The sequence below is a fragment of the Macrotis lagotis genome, chromosome 2, assembly GCF_037893015.1.
Source record: "Macrotis lagotis isolate mMagLag1 chromosome 2, bilby.v1.9.chrom.fasta, whole genome shotgun sequence".
In the NCBI taxonomy this organism is placed as follows: domain Eukaryota; kingdom Metazoa; phylum Chordata; class Mammalia; order Peramelemorphia; family Peramelidae; genus Macrotis; species Macrotis lagotis.
In genome coordinates, this window is record NC_133659.1 from 240,167,550 (window position 1) to 240,189,303 (window position 21,754).

Here is a 21,754-nt window from a genome sequence, read left to right on the forward strand (position 1 = left end):
AGGCAAGTGCTTTATCCACGCCAGGCCCTATGCTATCTTGATTGCCCTCCTACAACTCCACAATCTCACTTAGCAGTGTCCTTAAAATATAATTCAGTATTGGAATACAGTCTTCTGGAAGTAGTCTGATCAGAGCAAAGTGCTTTGGGACTACTACCATTCCTAGAAGCTATACCAGTTTAACCTTTTGGCTGCCAGATCATACTGCTGACTCATACTAAGTCCATTAAACGTTCAGGTCTTTTCCAGACAAAATGCCTTCCCCTATTCTGTGCTTGTGAGATTCATTGTTTTAACCAAATATGACACCTTAAATCATTCCTATTGAATTTGCCTTACAAAATAGAATTTTAATGATGTTTTGCTTTTATATATCCTAGAATTTTCCCCTTGTATTGCTCATCCTCCCTGAAACTGTATGTGATAGCAAAATTTTGTTAAAAGAGGAAGAGGAATATAATGCAAAAATCTCATTAAATGCAATGCTCCTCACCCATGGACCTTCTCTAAGGAGTGAGGGAAGGTATTTTCTCTTCTCTTTGTGGTCTACCTATTTTGTTCTTATAGGGTCAGACACAGATCTGGTGGGTCAGTCTACTAGAATCACAAGGATTACCCTGTTGCTAAGTGCTTTTAAATCATTAACTTCTAAGTGGCAGAGTAGATAGAGCAGGAGACCTGGAATCCTGAAGATTTGAGTTCAAATCCTAGCAGTATGACCCTAGGTAAATTATTTAACCATTGTTTGCCTCAATTTCCTCATCTGTAAAATGGCAATATTTGTAAAATGTTTTGCAAACCTTTAAAGTGCGATATAAATATAAAACATCTGCTCTTTGAGACTAACCATTCAGTTACTTACAAGTTCTAATATTGCCATCTAGTGAAGAATAGTATGGCATGCTTTATTAATTGTTTACTAAAATTTAATTGAACTGTGTTGATAGCTCTTCTCTGATCTACCAGTCAACAAACAAAATTATATTAGTCTTGCATGAATTGTCCTTTATAAAGTCATATTGGATCTTTGTAATCACTTCTTCCTTTGGTAGGAATACACTGTATTTTATAATTTTTGCAGAAATTGAAGTCAAGTTCAGTGGTCTTTGGTTCACAGATTCTTTTCACGTTTTTCTTAAAATTAGGACATCTACTCTTCTCTAGTCCTGGGGGTGGTGGTGTTTCTTTTCCTTGAGTCTGTTATCAACCCAGCTAATTTAATTTAATAAACATTTATCTGGTGCCTGCTATGGACAAGGCAATGTTTAGCTCTTTGGGTTTTAGAGATGAAAAACAACAAAACACTTGACTTCCTGGAAATCAGTTTACTTGGGTGAATAAGACCCCAGGAAAAGCATGAAGTTATTATTAAACATATAGCTACAATTAAATGTGATACAGGATAGAATATTGGAGGAAAAAAGGGAAAAGTCTGAACAAAATATTCCAGGAAAAGGTTCAGACCTGGGGCTTAGAAAAGACTTCAGGGAGGAAAGGTGACTCTTAAGCTTAAGATGAAAAAGAAAGATTTAACAAGGAACAAGAAAATAAGCATTTGGGAGATAATCTATGACAGTTCCTGGAGATGGACAAAAACTAGGGTTCAGTAGTAACTACATTGATTCAAGTTGTCTAAACTATACCTTCTTGGGATTCAGATTTTCTAACTAGGCCTTGTTTTGGGAACCAAATAATTTATTTGTATCCTGTTTCTCTATATCCTGTATGTTCCTGTCTTGTGGATGCTGAAGTCAAAATAATCTTTGCAAGAGTGCCCTAAGAATTATTGTTTGATCAGACTCAAATTAATGTTCTTCGGACCCTTTATAGTTAATTTATCTTTGCCTTCATTGACACTCTCTCCCAATACAGCTGCCACTCCAAAACTCCAGTATATATCTAACCACGGGTTCATGATTCTGTGAATATTTTGCTGAATGTTCCCTACCACAAAAAAATACATTTTCTTGCTGTGCCACTCTGGCAGCCCCATATTGTCCAGTTAAGTAAGCCTCTTTGTGATGTATTTGTTAATGCTAATAAACAAGAAAACCCAAAATGTCTTTGTACTTTCTCTTCCTTCCTCTCCTTCATCCTTAGTAGCAAATTAGAATCAAAGTTCTGTACAAACTATCACTGCCTAACTGAATGGTGCTATTCCAATTGGTTCAAATTAGCTTCTTCAGGTTGTAAACAGAGAGCCTTAGTCTTTTTTTTTTTTATTTTAGGTTTTTGCAGGGCAATGGGGTTAAGTGGCTTGCCCAAAGCCACACAGCTAGGTAATTATTAAGTGTCTGAGACTGGATTTGAACCCAGCTACTCCTGACTCCAAGGCCGGTCCTTTATCCACTATACCACCTAGCTGCCCGAGCCTTAGTCTTAATACATCTATTCATCTCTTCTACTTAGGACAGAGTCTTATGCAGTAGGTAATCAGATAGCTGCTAACTGAATGATAAAATGTAAGGTGCAAGGGAAGGACCCTGGGGAAAGGATGAAATTATAAAAGCAGATTATACCATAAGGATCAGAGATCACTTCTATTGAATTTTGGAATGTTTCTGTTGAGCTTCAGTCTGATCATGAAAACTCATGACAAGAATAATAATGATAGATGGCATGTCAACTTTAAGGTTTAAGGTTCACAAGTAACCTGGGCAGATAGATTCTACAGATATTATTAGTTTTATATTATGTTTTTCTTATCAGCGAGTATCAGACAAGATTTGAACCCAGATCCTTCTATCCCCATATTTAGCATTCTTTCCTTTCTTAGGGAAAGACCTAGTAAAAGGGTTAAAACTAGGAGGAAAAGCCTGGATGCTGTGCTACATAGGAACAACTGAAAGTACCAACCTAGATAGCTCAAGGAGCTATTCCTGAAACATGATCTGTGGATCCCCAGCATATTTGGGGCAGGCCAAATATTGTAAAAGTAAAGAATCCTCGTTTCTCTATATACCTTATATGCTCTTCAAGAAACAATTTTCTCTGCTGATTCCTGCCTTTCGTGGATATGTTTAAAATATTGCTTTTGAAAGTCTGAGCTATGAGTTTCTGAATGTTTCTATACCACTACTGTACTATTATAACTCTAATTAGCAGCCATGAATCTATTCTCCTTAAACAGTACTTGTTCACTGGGGCAGAATCCCAGGAAAGAAAGCAGTTATTTGACCCTTTGGTATTCACTCTGTACTATATAATCTGTTCTACTGACTCTCTTTTACTTATATTCATAGACATTGTTTTTTTTCCTCTAAGTCTCTATTCTCTTGTGAAATTTTTTGGAAACTATAAAATTTCCAAGGATTACCTTGAATTCAGGAAAACTGAAACTAATTCTATACTTCATATTATTTACCTTTCAAACTTATATAAATGTCCATTTTTTTCCTTTCCCTTCCTATGTCTTGCTAGAAACATTAACTAGGACCTGCTATAGTTAATTTCTTTGTTAAATCTTGATCTGACCAAATTTTTCCTTATTTCTATTTTTTTTTGTTGTTATATCACTTTTATTTCCCAATATGTTCTCCCTCTCCCACCTAGAATCTTTACAAAGAATAAAACACATGGGGGTGGCTAGGTGGCACAGTGGATACAGCACCGGCCCTGGAGTCAGGAGTACTTGGGTTCAAATCCGGTCTCAGACACTTAATAATTAACCTAGCTGTGTGGCCTTGGGCAGGCCACTTAACCCCATTTGCCTTGCAAAATCCTAAAAAAAAAAAAAAAAAAAAGAATAAAACATAGGAAAGGAAAATGCACCTCAGTCTTTTTTTTTTTGCATTTATATATCTTTAAAAAAAATTTTATTTTCAGTTGTAAATTCTCTCCAGCTCCTCCCCCACCATTGAGTAGGTAAACAATACTATACATGTGAAGTCATGCAAAACATTTCCATATTTAACCATGTTGAAAAAGGAAGGAGGTGGGGAGAAGCAAGAAAAATAAAGGAAGTAAAATTATGCTTCTGTTTCTATTCGGAGTTTAACTACTCTTGAGGTAGATAGCATTTTTCATCCTGCGTCCTTTGCAATTGTCATGGATGATTGTATTATTGCTCATAGTAGTTAATTCTTTCTCGGTTGTACATTGACATGGTCTTAACAGTATTTAGAGTTATCCCTATGTAAGAAAGGGCTGGAGACACATTGCATTTTTTTTATCTGTTCTTTGTTATCAGACTTTTGAACCAAGTTTTTAGGGGATTTAAAACTTTTTTTCTTAGATTCTATCATCTGAGATTATTTTTCTAACTTATTCCTTATCTCAGTCCCTTCTATACTTTAAAATATTTTAGGAAAGCAGACAAAAGAAAATTTTCTTTTACAAGAAAATGTTCTGTGTTCTCAGAATACAGCTCTAAGCTAGAACTGATTGGAGAGTGTGAGAAGAGAACTTCTGTTAGATCCTGCTAGATCACCTTCCTCTAGGAAAACTGGTTTTGTGTCCTCAAGAAAAATATTCCATTGTCCATGTGGTTTCCTCTGGGCTTCTTTGACCTTAGTTGAACTCCTAGGGAGTAAATAGCCCACAACATATAAGCATTTGAGCCAAAAGCTTGGTTCTAGCTTCTCACAAACGTAGAAAGGCCTTTAGATTTTGCTAGATTAGAACAGGTTCCTTAGAACTTTAAAGTAAGATCTAGTAACAAAGGCCTGCTTTGAGGACTGGGAAAGTAGAGATTGCGGAAGGCAGAAAAAAATTTTTAAGTGTTGGGTGTTTATTGCCAAATCAGTTATTTGGGGCCTTTTTAGCAGAACTAAAATGACTTTGGACTATGCTTTTACCCTCCAGGTTTTATAGTTTTCAGATGCTTAAGTACTATACAGATAGAGAAAAAATGAAATTTGGTTGTCAGTGCTCCTGGAAATGTTCTATAGCTTATAGGTATGGCATTAGAGAGGTTACTGGCTTGTAGAAAAAAAAAAGAAAAAGAAGATGCTCTGTTTCCTCTTCAGTGACAACCCTCAAATGTTCTTACCTACTCTTTTCTTTATCTTTTTTCTTTTTTTTTTTTGTTTAACAATTCCCAACTTGGTGGGTATCATTTTATTGTCCCTTTTAATTATCACAAGAGTGCTGCTATGAATAATTTAATACATACAAAATCTTTGGTTTTGAGTTCTTTGAGTTACTCAGTAAAATTGTTTGATCAAAGTACACGAATACTCATAATTTCTTAACTACTATAGCCAATATTCATTTTTCAATTTTTCCAAAAATAAAACATTTTATTTTTCCAATTACATGTTATGAAAGTTTTCCAACATTCATCCACATACATATGCATATTTATAAATTACATAATTTCCTTCCATCTTCCCACCCCCCCTTCTCAATGGCGAACAGTCTGGTGAACATTGTACATATACGTTTAAACATACATGTTTAAATGTGTGTGTATATATATATATATATTTAAGCATTTTCTATATGAGGAATTAAGACCAAGGGAAAAGAAAGAAAACCATAAGATAGGAAAGAAAAACATAAGAGAAATTTTAAAAAGTGAACGTTGTACTCATTCAGATTCTGTAGGTTTTTCTTTGCTTTGTTTTGTTTTGTTTTTCTTCCTCTGAATGTAGATCGCATTGTTCATAACAGGTCTCCCTAGGGTTGTCCTAGCTCTCTATAAACTGCTGAGAGAAGCTGTATCCCATCAAGGTTAATCAGCTCACAATATCATTGTTAATATGTACAATGTTCTCTTGGTTCTGCTCCCTTTGCTTAGCATCAGTTCCTGTAAGTCATTCCATGCTTCTCTAGAGTCTTACCATTCATGCAGTAATGCTCCATAACATTCATGTACCATAACTTGTTCAGCCTTCCCCAATTGATGGGCATCCCTTCAATTTCCAAATCTTTACCACTACAAAAAGAGCTGCTGTTACTATTTTAGAACACATGGGACTTTTCCCATTTCTTATGATTTCTTCTGGATATAGGTTTAGTATTGGTATTGCTGGGTCAAAGGGACAGTTTTATTGCTCTTTGAGCATAGTTCCATATTGCTCCCCAGAATGGTTGAATCAGTTCACAACTTCTTGGCTATTCTTTTCTAAACCTCTCCCTGGCTCTCACTTGTAGTCTTCCAAGCCTTCTTCCCTCTCCTCCTTTCCTTCATAATTTTTTCACCCTTTTTTCTCTCCTTCCTATAATCAGCCTTGCATTACTAACCACATTATCTTAATTTTCCTTCCACAGAAGAGGCCTGAATCCCCCTCACCGAGTCAAATCTATCTCCATGACAACCTTTACTGAGTCTGAAGTGATATTCCTCCAATCCCGAGGAAACGAAGTGAGTTGCCACAGATAAATTTATTAGAAGGTCTTGGCTTTGCCTGAAGCTTGTTGCAAAAGGTTTTTTTTGTTTCTGAATTTATGACTTTTTTTTTCTTCTGGTTAAAATTTTCTGTTTTTTGAAGGACAAATATTTTTATTCTAAATTTAACACCAAAAAAACATTCTATATGAAACTGTGAATCTCCATTTCAAACTACCTGCTTTTAAAAAATACAATTTGCATTTTACTTTCAATATTTACCTACTTGTCTGTGCTTTCATTAGAATTTCTTCTCTTTTGTGTATTTTAAAAAACAAATAGTCCCTTTTGAGGGGGGGTTGTCACTATTGCTTCCCTCTTACCTTTCCCTGCCCTCACCCCTTAATTAACTGAAAGAAAGAAGAGCAGAAAAAAACCTCCTTGTAACAAATAAGCATAGTGAGTCAAGCAAAACAAATCCACATAGTGATAATGTCCAAAAATATATGTCTCCAGTCAGTTACAAGAATTTCTTTATGGGGCGGCTAGGTGGCGTAGTGGATAAAGCACTGGCCTTGGAGTCAGGAGTACCTGGGTTCAAATCCAGTCTCAGACATTTAATAATTACCTAGCTGTGTGGCCTTGGGCAAGCCACTTAACCCCATTTGCCTTGCAAAAACCTAAAAAGAAAAAAAAAATATATATATATATATATATATCTGTGTCCAATCAGAATTTTCTGATTTTTTTGGTCATTTTTTTATGATGAATTCTAATGTGCAACTAGGTGGCAAAGTGGGTAGAACATAGATTAATCTTCATGAATTCAAATCTGACACTGACTATGTGAGCAAGTCACTTAATTTTGTTTGCCTCATTTGGAGAAGGAAATTGTAAGTCACTACAGAATCTTTGCCAAAAAAACCCAAAATGCGGTTCACAGAGACTTGGATGTAACTGGAAACAACTGAACAACAATATTTAAATATTTTCTTTTATCACAATTTGTTTAGCTTGCCTTAATTGTTTAAAATGCAGTCTGAAAAGTTGTTAATAGTTTCTAGTTCTTTCGTTTTTTTTTCTCATAATCCCCTTTTCAGCACTTAGAAGTTTGTTTTACTTGGAATTATTCCCTCTTAAATCCATCTCTTCCTATTCTACACCATAATGGTGTTTCCATTTCTGAGATTCATCTCACTTCCACTCTCTAATTCCTTCTTCTGTGTATGTGTGCTCTTCTCAAACAATCCAATTAATAGAAAATATTTGGCTCATTCCTGTTGCTAAAATAAATTTGCTTTCTTTGGTTTGGCTGGACTCTTACTGTTTGTATTTTAAAAATTCTACTCAGCTCTGATCTTTTTCATCAGAAATGCTTTTAAGTCCTCTGTTCCATTCAGGGTCCATTCTTTTCCCATAGGATTATCATCATCTTTGACAGGGTTAATTATTTTTTATTACGTCTGACCATTTGGAATATTGTATTCCAGTATTTCCTTTTATACTGATTAAGATTTCAGCCCAGTACTATTCCATTCATTCCTTATTTCCAGACCTCCTCTTCAGATTCCTATTTTTTGACACCTCAAAAAGAGCTTTATATTTTTGGATATCTACTCAATCAGTTATTAAATGCTTGCTATGGACTAGGCACTGTGCTAAGTGCTAGGCATGCCAAAAAAAAAAGGAGCAAATGACATCCGTAGACTTTGTTTTGCTTAGGACTAATTCCTTCCTCCCATCCTCTTTTTTCCCTTTTATTTTCCAGTTGAGAGAGAGAGAGAGAGAGAGAGAGAGAGAGAGAAGAGAGAGTGAGTGTGTGTGTGTGTGTGTGTGTGTGTATGTGTGTGTATGTATGTGTTTTCCTTCTTTTGAAGAGTTCAGTCAAAAATTTGGTTCCATTGTCAACTGCTCCCGCTTTACCACTGTCCTCTCTTCTTTGTATAGATGTTTACTTGTGTACCCTGATTATGTGAGTTAATTTTATCTAACTTTCCTCTCCTTTGCCCAGCCCCACAGCTGTGGGGAATACAGTGTATTCCTCCTGCCTTCTCTTTCCATTCTTTTCAGATCAGTAAGACAGAATAGAGCCACTCCTAGGTCTTGACTAACTAAACTCCCTCTATAGGCCTTCATGATGAGAGGATTTCAGAGGGCATATATTATCTCCCCATATTTTAAAATAAGCATATCGTTGTTTAGTCCTTTAGAGTTTCATTAGTGCTGTAATCTTTTTACCAAGAATGTTTGATTTTTCCCCCAACACTTATTTTGGGAGAGTAAATTCTTGACTATAAACTTGTTATCCTTTAAATTCTAGAATATTGTTTTACTAATTCTCTGCTTCTTTATAGTGATTGTGTATTGATCTTTGGTACTTGAATTCTTTCTTTCTGGTTGCTTTATAGTATTTTTTTTTTGACCCAAAAACCCAGGATTTGACCTATTATGTTTCTAGTAGTTTTCATTGTGGGGGGGTTTCTTTCAGGAAGTGACTGGTGGATTCTTTTTATTTCCTTTTTGCCCTATGGTTCTAAGCGATCTAAGAAGTTTTCTTTTAAGGTTTCTGGAGGGGCAGCTAGGTGGCATAGTGGATAAAGCACCGGCCTTGTAGTCAGGAGTACCTGGGTTCAAATCCGGTCTCAGACACTTAATAATTACCTAGCTGTGTGGCCTTGGGCAAGCCACTTAACCCCATTGCCCTGCAAAAATCTAAAAAAAAAAAAAAAAGATTTCTGGAAATGTGACTTTTTTTGGTACATAATGTTCAGATACTCCAATGATTTTTAAATTTTTGTTTATTTTCCTAATTAGTTATTTTTTATATTACATTTATATTTTTTCAATTTTATATTTCTTGTTGTTTCGTGGCTTTATTTGGTCTATTCTGATTTTCCAGGAGCTAATTTTCCAGGAGTATATTACTTAAACAAAGTCTCATATCTTATATTCTTAGCTTTCTTAATTCTTTCTTTCGTAGCTCCCATTTCTTTTCCAACTTTTTACTCGAGTTCCTATTCCATTTCTAAAAAGATTTTTTTAACTCTTAAAAAAATTCTTGCTTTATCTCTTCCAGGAAATTTGTGCCCAAGCTATATTTTTACCCCTTGAAACTTTGCTTATAGATATTTTGGAGTCGTTTTTCTTTTGTGTTTGTGTCTTGAGCATCCTTACTATAATATAGTGGGGTTCTTTTCTCTTTGCTAATTCTTCCATCCCACTTATTGACTTTGAACTTGATGTTGAGCTCTGTAAACTCTTCTGGGCCTCTCTTGTTACTGCTTTGAGTGTTATATTGTTCTAGGATTTCAGGGACAAGTTGGAGACCTGATAGATTTCTGGGCTGTCATGTCGATCTGATCAGGGCAACATCTGATTGTTGCCTCACTTGGTCTGAACTCTGTAAGTTCCTGACTTCTTTAGTTCTGTGCAAAAGTAGACTACTATTGGACTTGGCCTCTATCAGCAGTTGGAAAGCCCTCTTAGTTCAGAGTGACAGAAGTATAGGCTCCCCTTTGGTCTGGGATTCTTGCCATGGTTATCTTCTGTAAGCTGGGCTAGATACTTGAAGTGAGACCCTGATCTGAGTCTTGAGTTCTGAGCTATGCTGCTGCTGCTGGCTTCTGATCTTCCTTCTTTCTAAGATACACTGTGCTGAGGACCTCCCTTCCTGAGAAACACTACCATTGAACACAGGTCCCCTTCTTGATCTGTCCTATGTCTATTATCCAGAAATGAGTAGTAGACAAAGAAGCTGCCACTTCACCTCTGACCTTGTGTTTATCTGGTATGGATCTTCCCTGTGTGGGTCAGATGGCCCCTTTTCTTCTGATGTACAACATCTCTGGTTGCTGGATTGCTCTGTAATGCTGCATGTTCCTAGATAGAACCCATCTCTAGTGTCCTTATGTATCTCTTTATGCTGACATTTGCTGAATAAGGGTCCTACTCTGACTTTCCCTAGGTTTCTTCATCAAGATTCAGTCTGTATTTTCTAGATTTGGAGGAATTTATGGATAAGAATTCACTCCACCTGCTTCTTACCACTCTAACATCTTAGCTGTGCCCAGTTTTGCAATAAATTTTGATATTGATAAATTTTGTCCTTGGGGTTTTGGATTTAGAGTACATTGTGTTATTTATTCATGGCTATCCAGCAAGTTATTAATATAGTTTATGGTTTGTCCATGACATAGAGGTACAGACAGGAGAAAGGAGATGAGTACAAGTCCCTTTGTAGACAAATTGACTAAGCATAGAAGGAAGGCTGTTTTTAAGAATATCTAAGATTTGGGGGAAAATCTTCATGAGGTGTAGGTCTCACTTTTTTGGGTGTAGTACTAATCCAAATCATTTTTTTTAATTATAAAGATTTTATTTATTTTGAGTTTTATAATTTTTTCCCTAATGTTAATTCCCTCCCCCCACCCCCACAGAAAGCAATTTACCAGTCTTTACATTGTTTCCATGATATACATTGATCCAAATTGAATGTGAAGAGAGAGAAATCATATCCTTAAGGAAGAAACAAATTAAGAGATAGCAAGATCAGATAATAAGGTATCAGGTTTTTTTCTAAATTAAAGGTCTTTGTTCAGACTCCACAGTTCTTTCTCTGGATACAAATGATATTCTCCATCGCAGACAGCCCAAAATTATACCTCATTATTGCACTGATGGAATGAGCGAGTCCAATAGACCATCAAGGTTGATCATTGCTCCCATGTTGCTGTTAGGGTGTCCAGTGTTTTTCTGGTTCTGCTCATCTCACTCAGCATCAGTTCATGCAAATCCTTCCAGGCTTCTCTGAATTCCCATCCATTCTGGTTTCTAATAGAACAGTAGTGTTCCATGACATACATGTACCACAGTTTGCTAAGCCATTCCCCAATTGAAGGACATTTACTTGATTTCCAATTCTTTGCTACCACAAACAGGGCTGCTATGAATATTTTTGTACAAGTGCTGTTTTTACCCTTTTTCTTCATCTGTTCAGGGTATAGACCCAGTAGTGGTATTGCTGGATCAAAGGGTATGCACATTTTTGTTACCCTTTGGCTGTAGTTCTAAATTGCTCTCCAGAAAGATTGGATGAGTTCACAGCTCTACCAACAATGTAATAGTGTCCCAGATTTCCCATAAGAGCCTTCCAGCAATGATCATTATCCTTTCTGGTCATATTAACCAGTCTGAGAGGTGTGAGGTGAAGCTTTAATTTGCATTTATCTAATAAGCAATGAAAATCATTTATTTTTAAAATTTTTCATGATTTATTTTCATATTACTAAAATAATCTTGTTGTGAAAGTAATCATAATCCTTCTGCCCCCCCCTCCAAATGAGAGAAACCTCCAGAAAAATAAATTGGGAGAAAAAAAATGTACTTCAGTCTGTGTTCAGATATCATCAGCTCTGACTCTGGAATGGGTTGCATTCTTTATCATAAGTCCATTAGAGAAATTGCTTTAATATTTTCCCCCATAGTTGCTATTGTTAACTGTATTAACCTCCATTTTATTTCTCCCCACTCCCACTTATTCTATTCTCTTTCCTTTCACCCTGTCCCTCCTCAAAAGTATCTGGTTACCCTTCTCCCACAATCTTTCCTCCTTTTTTTTCCTTAATTTTTTATTTATTTAAGGCATTGGGGTAAAATGACTTGCCCAAGCTCACACACAGGCAAGTATTAAGAGTTTGAGGCCAAATTTGAACAACTCAGGTCCTCCAGACTCCAGGGCCAGTGCTCTGTCTACTCCACCATCTAGCTGCCCCCTTATTCCTTCTTTTCTATCACCAACACACCTCTCCCCTCCCCTGTCCCCTTTCTCCTTTCTCCTTTCTCCCATCCCTTTCCTCTCCTTTTTCCTCTAGGATAAGATAGCAAATCATTTACTTTAAATTAATTCATTGCCAGAAAACTTAAGAAAAGGGGGAAAAAAGAGTGACAATGAAACATTTTAAAGCATGCACAGAAGAAAGTTTAGAAGGATAGTGTTGAGACTACTGGATTATTTATAATATTTTTTGTTTTGTTTTTGCAAGGCAGTGGGGTTAAGTGACTTGCTGAAGGTCACACACAGCTAGGCAATCAATGAGTGTCTTAGGTCACATTTGAACTCAGGTCCTCCTGACTCCAGGGCTGGTGCTTTATCCACTGTGCCACCTAGCCGCCCCACAAAAACCTTTAAAAAAAAAAAAAGAAGAGATTATTTTGAACCAACCAAGGATAAATTCTTTATTCAAGACACAGCTAGGAAATGTCACTGTTTTGACTCACTTTTCCTCTTTTTAAAAATATAAAAGGAGATTAGATTGAAAAATTACACTCACAGATAAGCACTGTGAATGAGTACTAACTCATTGGATATTTTTCTATATATGTTCTTTTAGATTTAGTATTAGTTAGATCTGCATAATTCCAAAGAAATTGAAACATTAAAAAAATCAAGATGATACATTGCCAGAAAAAATTGAAATGTTTTGTTTAGACTTTGTGTCTCCTCTTGTGTCTAGGACAGTGCTCCTTAAGTAGTAGACTCTTTAGAAATATTTGTTAAATTCAACTGCTTTTGCAAAGTAAATTTCTCAACCCAGAGAAAGGTTTGTGGGATGCTTGTTTGAGTATGTGTTCCTTACACTGGTCAGTTTGAGGAACTTGGATTATGAAGACAAGGACCTCTGATCAGCCTAAAAACCACACACTTCTTGAGACCATTAGAAACAGTTCAACAGTTCTCTGGGAGAAGGGGAAAATGTCTCCATGGCAGACTTTTTAAGTTTAATCTACATCATTATTATTTTCTCCATGCTTTCTAAGTCTAGACATTCAACTAAAAATCAAGTCAAGTCTTATATCTGCTAATTTCCAAGGTGCTCACGCTGAAAATTTTTCAGCTCACTTCTGGTTGGATGTTTGTGTGTTTTTCACTCCAAGATGTTTTCTCCATCACCTGTGTTACCTGTCTCCTCTTGTACCACAGGTTTGCAAGAAGATCTGGCTGGGTCTCTTTGATGCACAAACCTCCTTAGTCCCAGATTCCAGGGATCCTCAAAAAGTGAAGGAGTTTCTTCAGGAAAAATATGAGAAGAAGCGATGGTAATCATGGAGGAGGAAGGAAACATATATAGATATGTGTGCTATATATTCTTCCTCTCTTTCCAGATATAAATTTGGGGCTCCTCTGGAAGCTCAGGTTAAATCTTTTGGGGGGGGGGGGGCTTTTGCAAGGCAGTGGGGGAGGGGGAGGTTTAATTGACTTGCCCCAAGGTCCCACAGCTAGGTAATTATTAAGTATCTGAGGGCAGATGTGAACTCAGGTCCTCCAGGACCTGTTCTCTATCCACTGAGCCATCTAGCTGCCCCAGCTTAGGTTAAATTTTTATAAATTCAATCACAGCTAAGTCCTGTCATAATTTTACAGGACCAGTCTTTATTGAAAGATGGTATTTCTTGTTCTTTTAGTCATTTACCACATACAACTGATATTCCTCAAATTTAACAGAGCAAGTTGGAATAGTGGGAGCCTGTAGGTGGCAACATGTATTTATTCATACCAAGTTGCTATCTTTTGTGGGGAGAGAGAAATTGGAAGCAGTTATTTTACCAAGTGAAGTCTGAACCTTCATTATCTTAATACCTTTCCCCCCCTTAATACCTTACTTAATTTAGTTTTCTCTTTCCCTCACTCCCCTATTAGGGGATTTACTGACAGATTATTGTTTTCTCAAAGAAGAAAGCCATGCTCTAACAGCAGAAGTTCTGTTTTTTTTTTCCAAGGTGATTTTTTTTTTTTAATATTTTGATTCCTAGTTGGAGGGTAAGTGAGAAAATACAAATTAATTTGAATAGGACAATATTTTAGTTGTGCTTTCCATGGAACTTGATCTGGACAGTGCCTGTAATCCAAATATTGATTTCAAAGGGTCCATGAACTTGAATGGAGGGAAAAATTAAATTGTTGTTTTTACTAGTCTCTAACTGAAACTTTTCCTTTTTTTAAAAAAAAAATTTTGGGTTTTTTTGACAAGGTAATGGGGTTAAGTGACTTGCCCAAGGTCACACAGCTAGGTAATTATTAAAGCATCTGAGGCCAGATTTGAACTCAGGTCCTCCTGACTCCAGGGCTGATATTTTGAGAAGGGATTATAAACTTCACCATCACCAGACTGTCATAAAGGGCCATTATACAAAAAAAAACGTTAAGAACCCCTGGTGGGGACAATGCTCTGGATGAGATGTTATTAAGAACAAAGTATGTGCACAGAATATGAGAGCTTGGGAATGATAATATAACAGATACCCTACTTAGGGGAAATGAAGTCCTCACTGGAAAAAAGTTGGGGAGTTTCCATGTTGGTGGAAATGATAGTATTTCTATCAAAATTGAGGTATTTCATTTATCCTGTTAAATATTTCCCATTTACATTTAAATCTGAATCAGTTCTCACTTGGGGCTTCACTTATTTAGACTGCATGTTTGACACTTCTTGTAAAGAACCTTCCTTGGATTTGTTGAGAGGTTAGGCTAAATATTTAAATTCTAATTCTCTCCAACTCTGAAAACACCTTAATTTGATTCAGATACTGTAATGTCTACTTTCCTAGGAGTTGAAGGAGTACATAAACTGGGGATACTATGAGGTGTTACTCCTTCTTGTTCCACTCAGACTGTTTGTTCCTTGAAGGTATGTCCCCCCAGACCAAGTCAAGGGGCCATCCTACACCAAAAGCAACACTTCTATCACTACCCAAGATTCCACTACAGATGTAAAGCCCTTGAGGACACTTCTTGGGGATCCTATGCCCTCTATTGCCATCTCCAGCACTAGCCAGGTAGGTGTCAGATACAAAATTATAATTATAGAGGGCAAGAAGATAGAGATCTAAGTTTCAAGTCCTTGAATCCTATAGATTGATTGACTTGCAGCAGAGCAGAACCTTTACCATGAACTCTGTTTGTGTGTCACAGTCAATTAAATATATCTCCGAATTTTCCCCTTTTTAAAAAAAAATGGAATAAGCTAGCAGGAAATAGGGTGGAGGAAAGATGGAGCAGACATACCTAGTGATTTTACATTTGGAGGGAGCCTTTGGGTTGGGGAAACATCTCCAGCAATTTGAGTTAAGTAGAAGTATGGTTGAAAATAGCCATTGATGGAATTTATTACTGTATTATTTACTGACAGTGTTTGATTGAGGCTATTCCCTTTCTTGTATAGGCCCTAAAGTCTAAGATCCTGTGAGTTTAGAAAACTCTTTTTTTGCTCCCTAGATTTTTCTCAGTATAGATACCACATGATTTTCTGTGCATCTGACTTTCTAGGCTAGGACAATACAAAGTTAGAGGAAGTCCTGGGAGTTTTTTAGGCTTCTTAGCTTCATAATTAATATAATTTATTCCCTCCCTAGTCACAGGCTCAGCTCTCCCAACACCCGTGCTCCCAACCACCTTCCCTTCCATCAGTCAAGAAAGCTAGCACTGACCTTCTGGCTGATATTGGTGGAGATCCTTTTGCTGCTCCCCAACCGGCATTGAACTTTGCTGTCTTTGGGGGTAAGTTGGGTCCAGACTTTAAAAAGCAAAGTTTCATGTACTCAAAATACATCAGGCCTAGTAGTACCTATTGGGGGGGGTAACTTCAGTTTTGTTTGACCTTGAAATTAATTTGTTCATGAGAAGAAGAAAAAATGGTCATAACACTGGGAGTGTGAGTCGAGGCATAAAATAATAGTGGGAGGAGTCCCAGAACTTTCTCTTATACTTCTGAAAATAATCTTTGTCCTTTTATTCCCTTTTTTGTCTGGCTGCTATCCCATTGTATGTCAGCATTGGCCAGTAGAGAGACTGAAGGGCCCTTTTCTGCCTTGCTCCACCCTCAATCCCCTCAACCCCATCTGATTCTATTGAACTTTTGTTACATAGAAAAACATGCTAAATCAAACCAGGGTTTTGGTGAACAATATGAATAAAACTGGGAGTTAAAGCTAACTAGATCCACTGAGTGATAGGCATTAGAGTTCCAGTGATGCAGAGGGATAAAACAGCACTGGATCAGATGAAATCTAACAAGGTTAAATGTGAAGTTCTGCACCTGAGCTCACCAATTCAACTTTCACATGTGAAAAATCATCACCAGATGGCATTTTCAGTAAAAATGATCTGGGAATTTTAGTGAATCACATGCTCAACGTGAGTCAACTTGGTGACATGGCAGCCCAAAAGCTAATGCTGATGTAAGGCTATATAGTACTCAGTAAGGAGAGGATAAAATATTAGGAATAGGAGCCCTTTGATCTCTACTTTCCAAGATGAATTCATCTATGAAGCCTTGGAACTTGAACTGTATTAGAGCTCTTATGGTTTGGAGGGGGTCAGCCCTCCATGTCTAACCAGCCCAAGGCCTAGCTTCATTTCACCAGTTCACCATGGCCCTCCCTCTCCTCAGTCCCTGTACCATCTCTAATTTCTTCCCCTTGCTTGAGGAATAATAATCATTTCAGCATTAGCATTACTACTGAAAAGGACATAGTAATTTTGTGCCATTATTGTATTCCCTCTTACATTTTTCCTAGATCCCTCTCAGACTTTACTCTCCATCCATTGTGCCTTGAAGAATGTTATTTTTATTTATTTATTTTGTTTTTTTGCAAAGCAAGGGATTAAGTGACTTGCTCAGTATCACACAGCTAAGTAAGTATTAAGTGTCTGAGGCCACTTTTGAACTCAGGTCCTCCTGACTCTAGTTCTAGTGCTCTATCCACTGTGCCTCATAGCTGCCCCAGAACTTTTTTCTTTAACAAATTACATTTCAGATTTCAGATTAGTTTTTTCCTCCCACAGCCCTTCCTTGCTCCTCCTTCAACAGTAATTTCATCCAAAATAACCATTCAGAACTTGGTTATCTGTGGGCCATCAGGTCATTTTTTCTTCTATGTATTGAAGTTTAGCATCCACTTTAGTCTACTTTAGTCCACCTGACTTTGGTGTTATGCTATCTTCCTATCTCTCTTTTCCTTCACAGTTATACTGAGAGAAAATTTTCTAAACTCCCTACCTCTTCTTTCTTCCCTCCCATTCATTGCTTGCCATCTCACTTTCATCTCTTCAATTCAAATTTCATACTCCAAGGTCTCTAGTGATTAATCTAATGTGAATCCAATGACATTTTCTAGGTCCTCATCTTTTTTTGCAGATCCTGAAGTCATTTTTCCCCCCCTGCAGTCTTAACCATCCTCTCCTTCAATCTTTCAATCAATATTCCTGGGTTTTCATGACACTGCTTAGTCATAGTTTTCTTTCTACCTGGACAAACCAAGTCAAACATGCTCTGCACCCTCTCTTATATCCTCATACTCTAATCTCTTGGTGAACTCTTTAGCTCCCATGGTTTCTCAACTATTATCTCTGTGCAGATGATTTCAGGTCTACACATGCATTCCTCATCTCTTCAGTGTTCCTGACTTGCCTCTCTAGTAGCTTACTTGACATATCCAGCGATATGCATCTCAGATTCAACATGTCATAAACACGTTATCTTTTTAAACTCATCCTTTATATTAACTTCCCTATCTCTATCAAGGGAAACACCATTCTTCCAGTAACTCAAGTTTTCAATCTTGACGTTATTTTCAACTCTCTTACCCCTCTTCAACTCCATATTCCATTATCAGTCCCTTTCTCTCAGCTCATACCACAGCCACCTTATTTCAGGCCTTCATCACATCTCGATTGGACAGTAACTTCCAAATGGATCTGCTTCAAGATTCTCTTTGCTAATGTGACTTTTGTGCAGTTGCCAAAATCATATACCTAAAGTACAGGGATAAACATACTTTTCTGTCTAAGAAGCTCAGTGTGGCCTTAGGATAAACAATCTCTACTTGACATTTAAATTCCTCCAAAATGCCTGTCTTCCTAGGATTATTGAACTTCACTCCTCCACATGGTCTCTATGCTGTAGTCAAACTGGCTTACAAGGTATTTTCTACACAGAAGATTCTATTTCCCAACTCCATGTCTTTGCAGAGGCTTTCTGTCTTCTGTAACTCTTTGCCTTCTCACTTTCTTCTCTGAATCCCTAACTTCCTTCAAGGCTCAACTCACATGCTACTTTCAAGAAGAGATTTTTTTTCCCTGACTTGCACAATTGTTAAGAATCTCCTACTTTTTCTCACTGTTTGTTGTTTTTATAGCCTGTGTTTATGGAAACTTTCCACTACAGTATAAGCACCTTGAGAGAAGTATAAGGCAAGGGGTGGCTAGGCGGCGTAGTGGATAAAGCACCAGCCTTGGAGTCTGGAGTACCTGGGTTCAAATCTGGTCTCAGACACTTAGTAATTACCTAGCTGTGTGGCCTTGGGCAAGCCACTTAACCCCGTTTGCCTTGCAAAAGCCTTAAAAAACAAAACAAACAAAAAAGAAGTATAAGGCAGGGCTTTTTTTCCTGCTTTGTGTCCTGGACCTCTTGAACAGTTTAAAGTCTGTAGACCTCTTCTAGGAATAATGTTTTTAAATGCATAAAATAAAATATATAGACTTAAAAGGAAACCAGTTATACTATATTGCAGTTAATAACATTATTTTTAAAAAAAAGCATTTTTCAGACCCCATGTAGTCTTTGATCCATAATCTCTGTTCAGTTCATGGTACTACATATGTGTGTATACACACACACAAACACACACACAATTGTTGTTGTTGTTTTTTGCAGGGCAATGGGGTTAAATGATTTGCGAGGTAGGTCACACAGCTAGATAGTTATTAAGTGTTTGAAGTCGAATTTGAACTCAGGTCATCCTGACTCCAGGGCTGATGCTTTATCCACTGTGCCACTAGCTGATTCTAAAGTAGAGAGGAACATGAGAAAGATTATAACACCATGGGAAATAATACCAGACTTTTAAGAATTTGAAAGAAAGTAGTAGTGATAATAGTTGAAAGACTACAGAAAACTGTTAAAATTCCATCTTGTGGATGACTGGGTGAGTTATTTAACCTTTCTGAGATTTAGTTTCCTTATCTATAAAACAGTGTCTTTCTCACAGAATTGTTGTGAAGTTCAAATGAAATAATATATGTAAAGTGTTTTGCAAACCTTAAAATGCCTTATGTCAGTTGTTATTGTTAAAATTAAAAGGAGTCAACAAAGTAATTACAGTATGATGAAAGTAATCAGAAATAACAAATCAATATCAGTATTAAACCTTTATGTTCCAAATGCCTTACCATAAAAATTCATAATAGAAAAAAGTTAACTGAACTACAGAAGATAAAGAGTAATGATAATGCTAAGAGATTATTCCTTTATCAGTTTTGGATAGATCTAACAGAAAGATAAAGAAAAGGGAAAATGTAGAATTGAACAGATTTTTGGAGAATCTAGAGCTAAAAGATTTATGGCAACTCCAATAAGATTGCTCAAGAATGCAAAGTATTGGGGGCGGCTAGGTGGCCTAGTGGGGGGGGTGGCTAGGTGGCTCAGTGGATAGAGCACTGGCCCTGGAGTCAGGAGTACCTGAGTTCAAATGTGGCCTCAAACACTTACCTAGCTTTGTAGCTTTGGGCAAGCCACTTAACCCCATTTGCCTTGCAAAAACCTTTAAAAAAGAAAAAAAAAAATACAAAGTATTTATCACCACATGGAACTTGTTGAGAAATTAATTGTATCTTAGAGAATGTTGTACTCAGAGAAATTGCAAAGAAATGCCAAAAATACAGAAATAGAAACACAAGCTTTGCAGAACATAACAGTAAAAATAGAAATCAATTCAGAAGGCACGAAAAAAAACAGCCACAAATGGAAATTTAAAAGTGAAGTCCTAAATTATGTCCTAGAACAAATCAGAGGAACAACGATTATGTAAAAGAAAATACTGATAAAACAATATACTAAAATTCCTAGATACATTTTGAAAAATTGGAAAGCCAGCAAATCAGGTAAAATAAGCCCAAAAGAGATATTAAACCAATAAAACTGGAAACCAAAAAACTATGAAAATGACTAAAAGTTAATGAAATTTTCAATAGAAGTAGTTGGAAAGGAATTAATTACTAACGAAAAAGCTCTTGATCCTGTTGAATTCACAAGAGAATTTTATTAAATTTGTATTTAGTACCAATACTACACAAATTATTGTCAACAATTGGGAAATTGTTGACAAAGGAGATAAATAGAATCCTAAAGCTTAGAGTCCCAAACCAAGAAAAGATAAAACACAATAGAACTGTGAAATGTTAATTTTAATAGATTCAAAAATTTTAGATAAAATCCTTTCAGATGACATAAATTCATCAAAGATGTAAGGATAGTTCAACATTATAGAAAGACAATCAACATAATTAATCATATTAAAAATAGTTATATCCAATTGTTATTGTTAGATTTTTTTTTTAATTAGGCCTCACACAAAATGCAGGACTAGGAGCAGTGAATGGAAATTTCAGGAAGATAGGTGTATGTGCCAGGAAAGAAAAAATTTGTTAATATTTAGAATTGTACAGAGAAACGTTATGGGAGAAAGTAAATTCCCTTTGTTGAAGAAAAAGAATTGTTAGTTTTATATTCTGAGTCCTTAATCCACCAGAAACAATTTTATTCCATTTCATAGTAATCTAATTTCCAGACATTTCTAGTTTAGAGAGAAATGTCAGATTTAGCATGTCCCCTCTCCCTAGGCAGGCTCCTTCTCACAAGTCCTTAGACACACAGCTTCCCTCTACATATATCCTTGGATACATACCCCAAGATTATGTGAATCCTGAAGGAAAAAAACTCAGGATGTTAAAAAAGTTTGGGATTAACATTATATAGTACTTAATCTTCAACTGGAACTATTCAATTCTTGCCTTAACCCTTCTCCTTAAGACTGGAAAGGGCCCTCTTGAAATCAGTATCACAACCTTTTCTGAACCAGAGAATCCATTATTCTGAATGGAAAAGAGGGTACTTTCTTGAAAAATTTCACTGGCCAGTTACTTCAGGATTGGGAAAGGCAAGAATGTTGGAAGATTTTAAGACTTTCTTTTTTCCAAGGTTTGGTTTTTTATTCTTAATCTATATCCTTAAGAAAATTGTTTTTTGTTCTTGATCTAACCCACCCATAGAATAGATCTGAAAAGAGTTTTAGATTAGAAAAAATGTTTTTCTTTGTATTTCTAGAGAAATTGAAAAAAAACCCCAAAACTTTGACATGCATACAAATCCTTCACTGGAAGTCTCAGAGCAAAGACTGGATGATGACTACATTTAGAAGTTGTTAGAAAAATGGGTTCTATGTTAAGCGGGGATTAGACTACATGATTTCTGAAGTTCTTTTTGAGTACAGCTCAGAAAACTTGGGCCTTTTTAAAGTGTTTCTATTTGTCTAAACCTCTGTGAATGTCTCGTCTCAGGATTGTGGAACTTTGAATATTAATTCACTTCAATTGAGGAAATCAAAGGCCAAGAGAAGAGAGCAGTGTGGTAAAGCAGAAATTCTTTAAAC

At 36.4% G+C, this 21,754-nt stretch overlaps 1 protein-coding gene across 2 annotated transcripts in view; it reads left to right on the forward strand.

The window, feature by feature from the left end:
• Nucleotides 1-21,754, forward strand: part of AGFG2 (ArfGAP with FG repeats 2) — a 48,400-nt gene that overhangs the window by 19,233 nt on the left and 7,413 nt on the right. For both annotated transcript variants that reach the window (XM_074225349.1, XM_074225350.1), the window contains exons 2-5: nucleotides 6,214-6,307; nucleotides 13,251-13,366; nucleotides 14,956-15,103; nucleotides 15,680-15,824. In XM_074225349.1, the coding sequence (XP_074081450.1) occupies nucleotides 6,214-6,307; nucleotides 13,251-13,366; nucleotides 14,956-15,103; nucleotides 15,680-15,824 (503 nt within the window). The remainder of the gene's footprint in view (nucleotides 1-6,213; nucleotides 6,308-13,250; nucleotides 13,367-14,955; nucleotides 15,104-15,679; nucleotides 15,825-21,754) is intronic.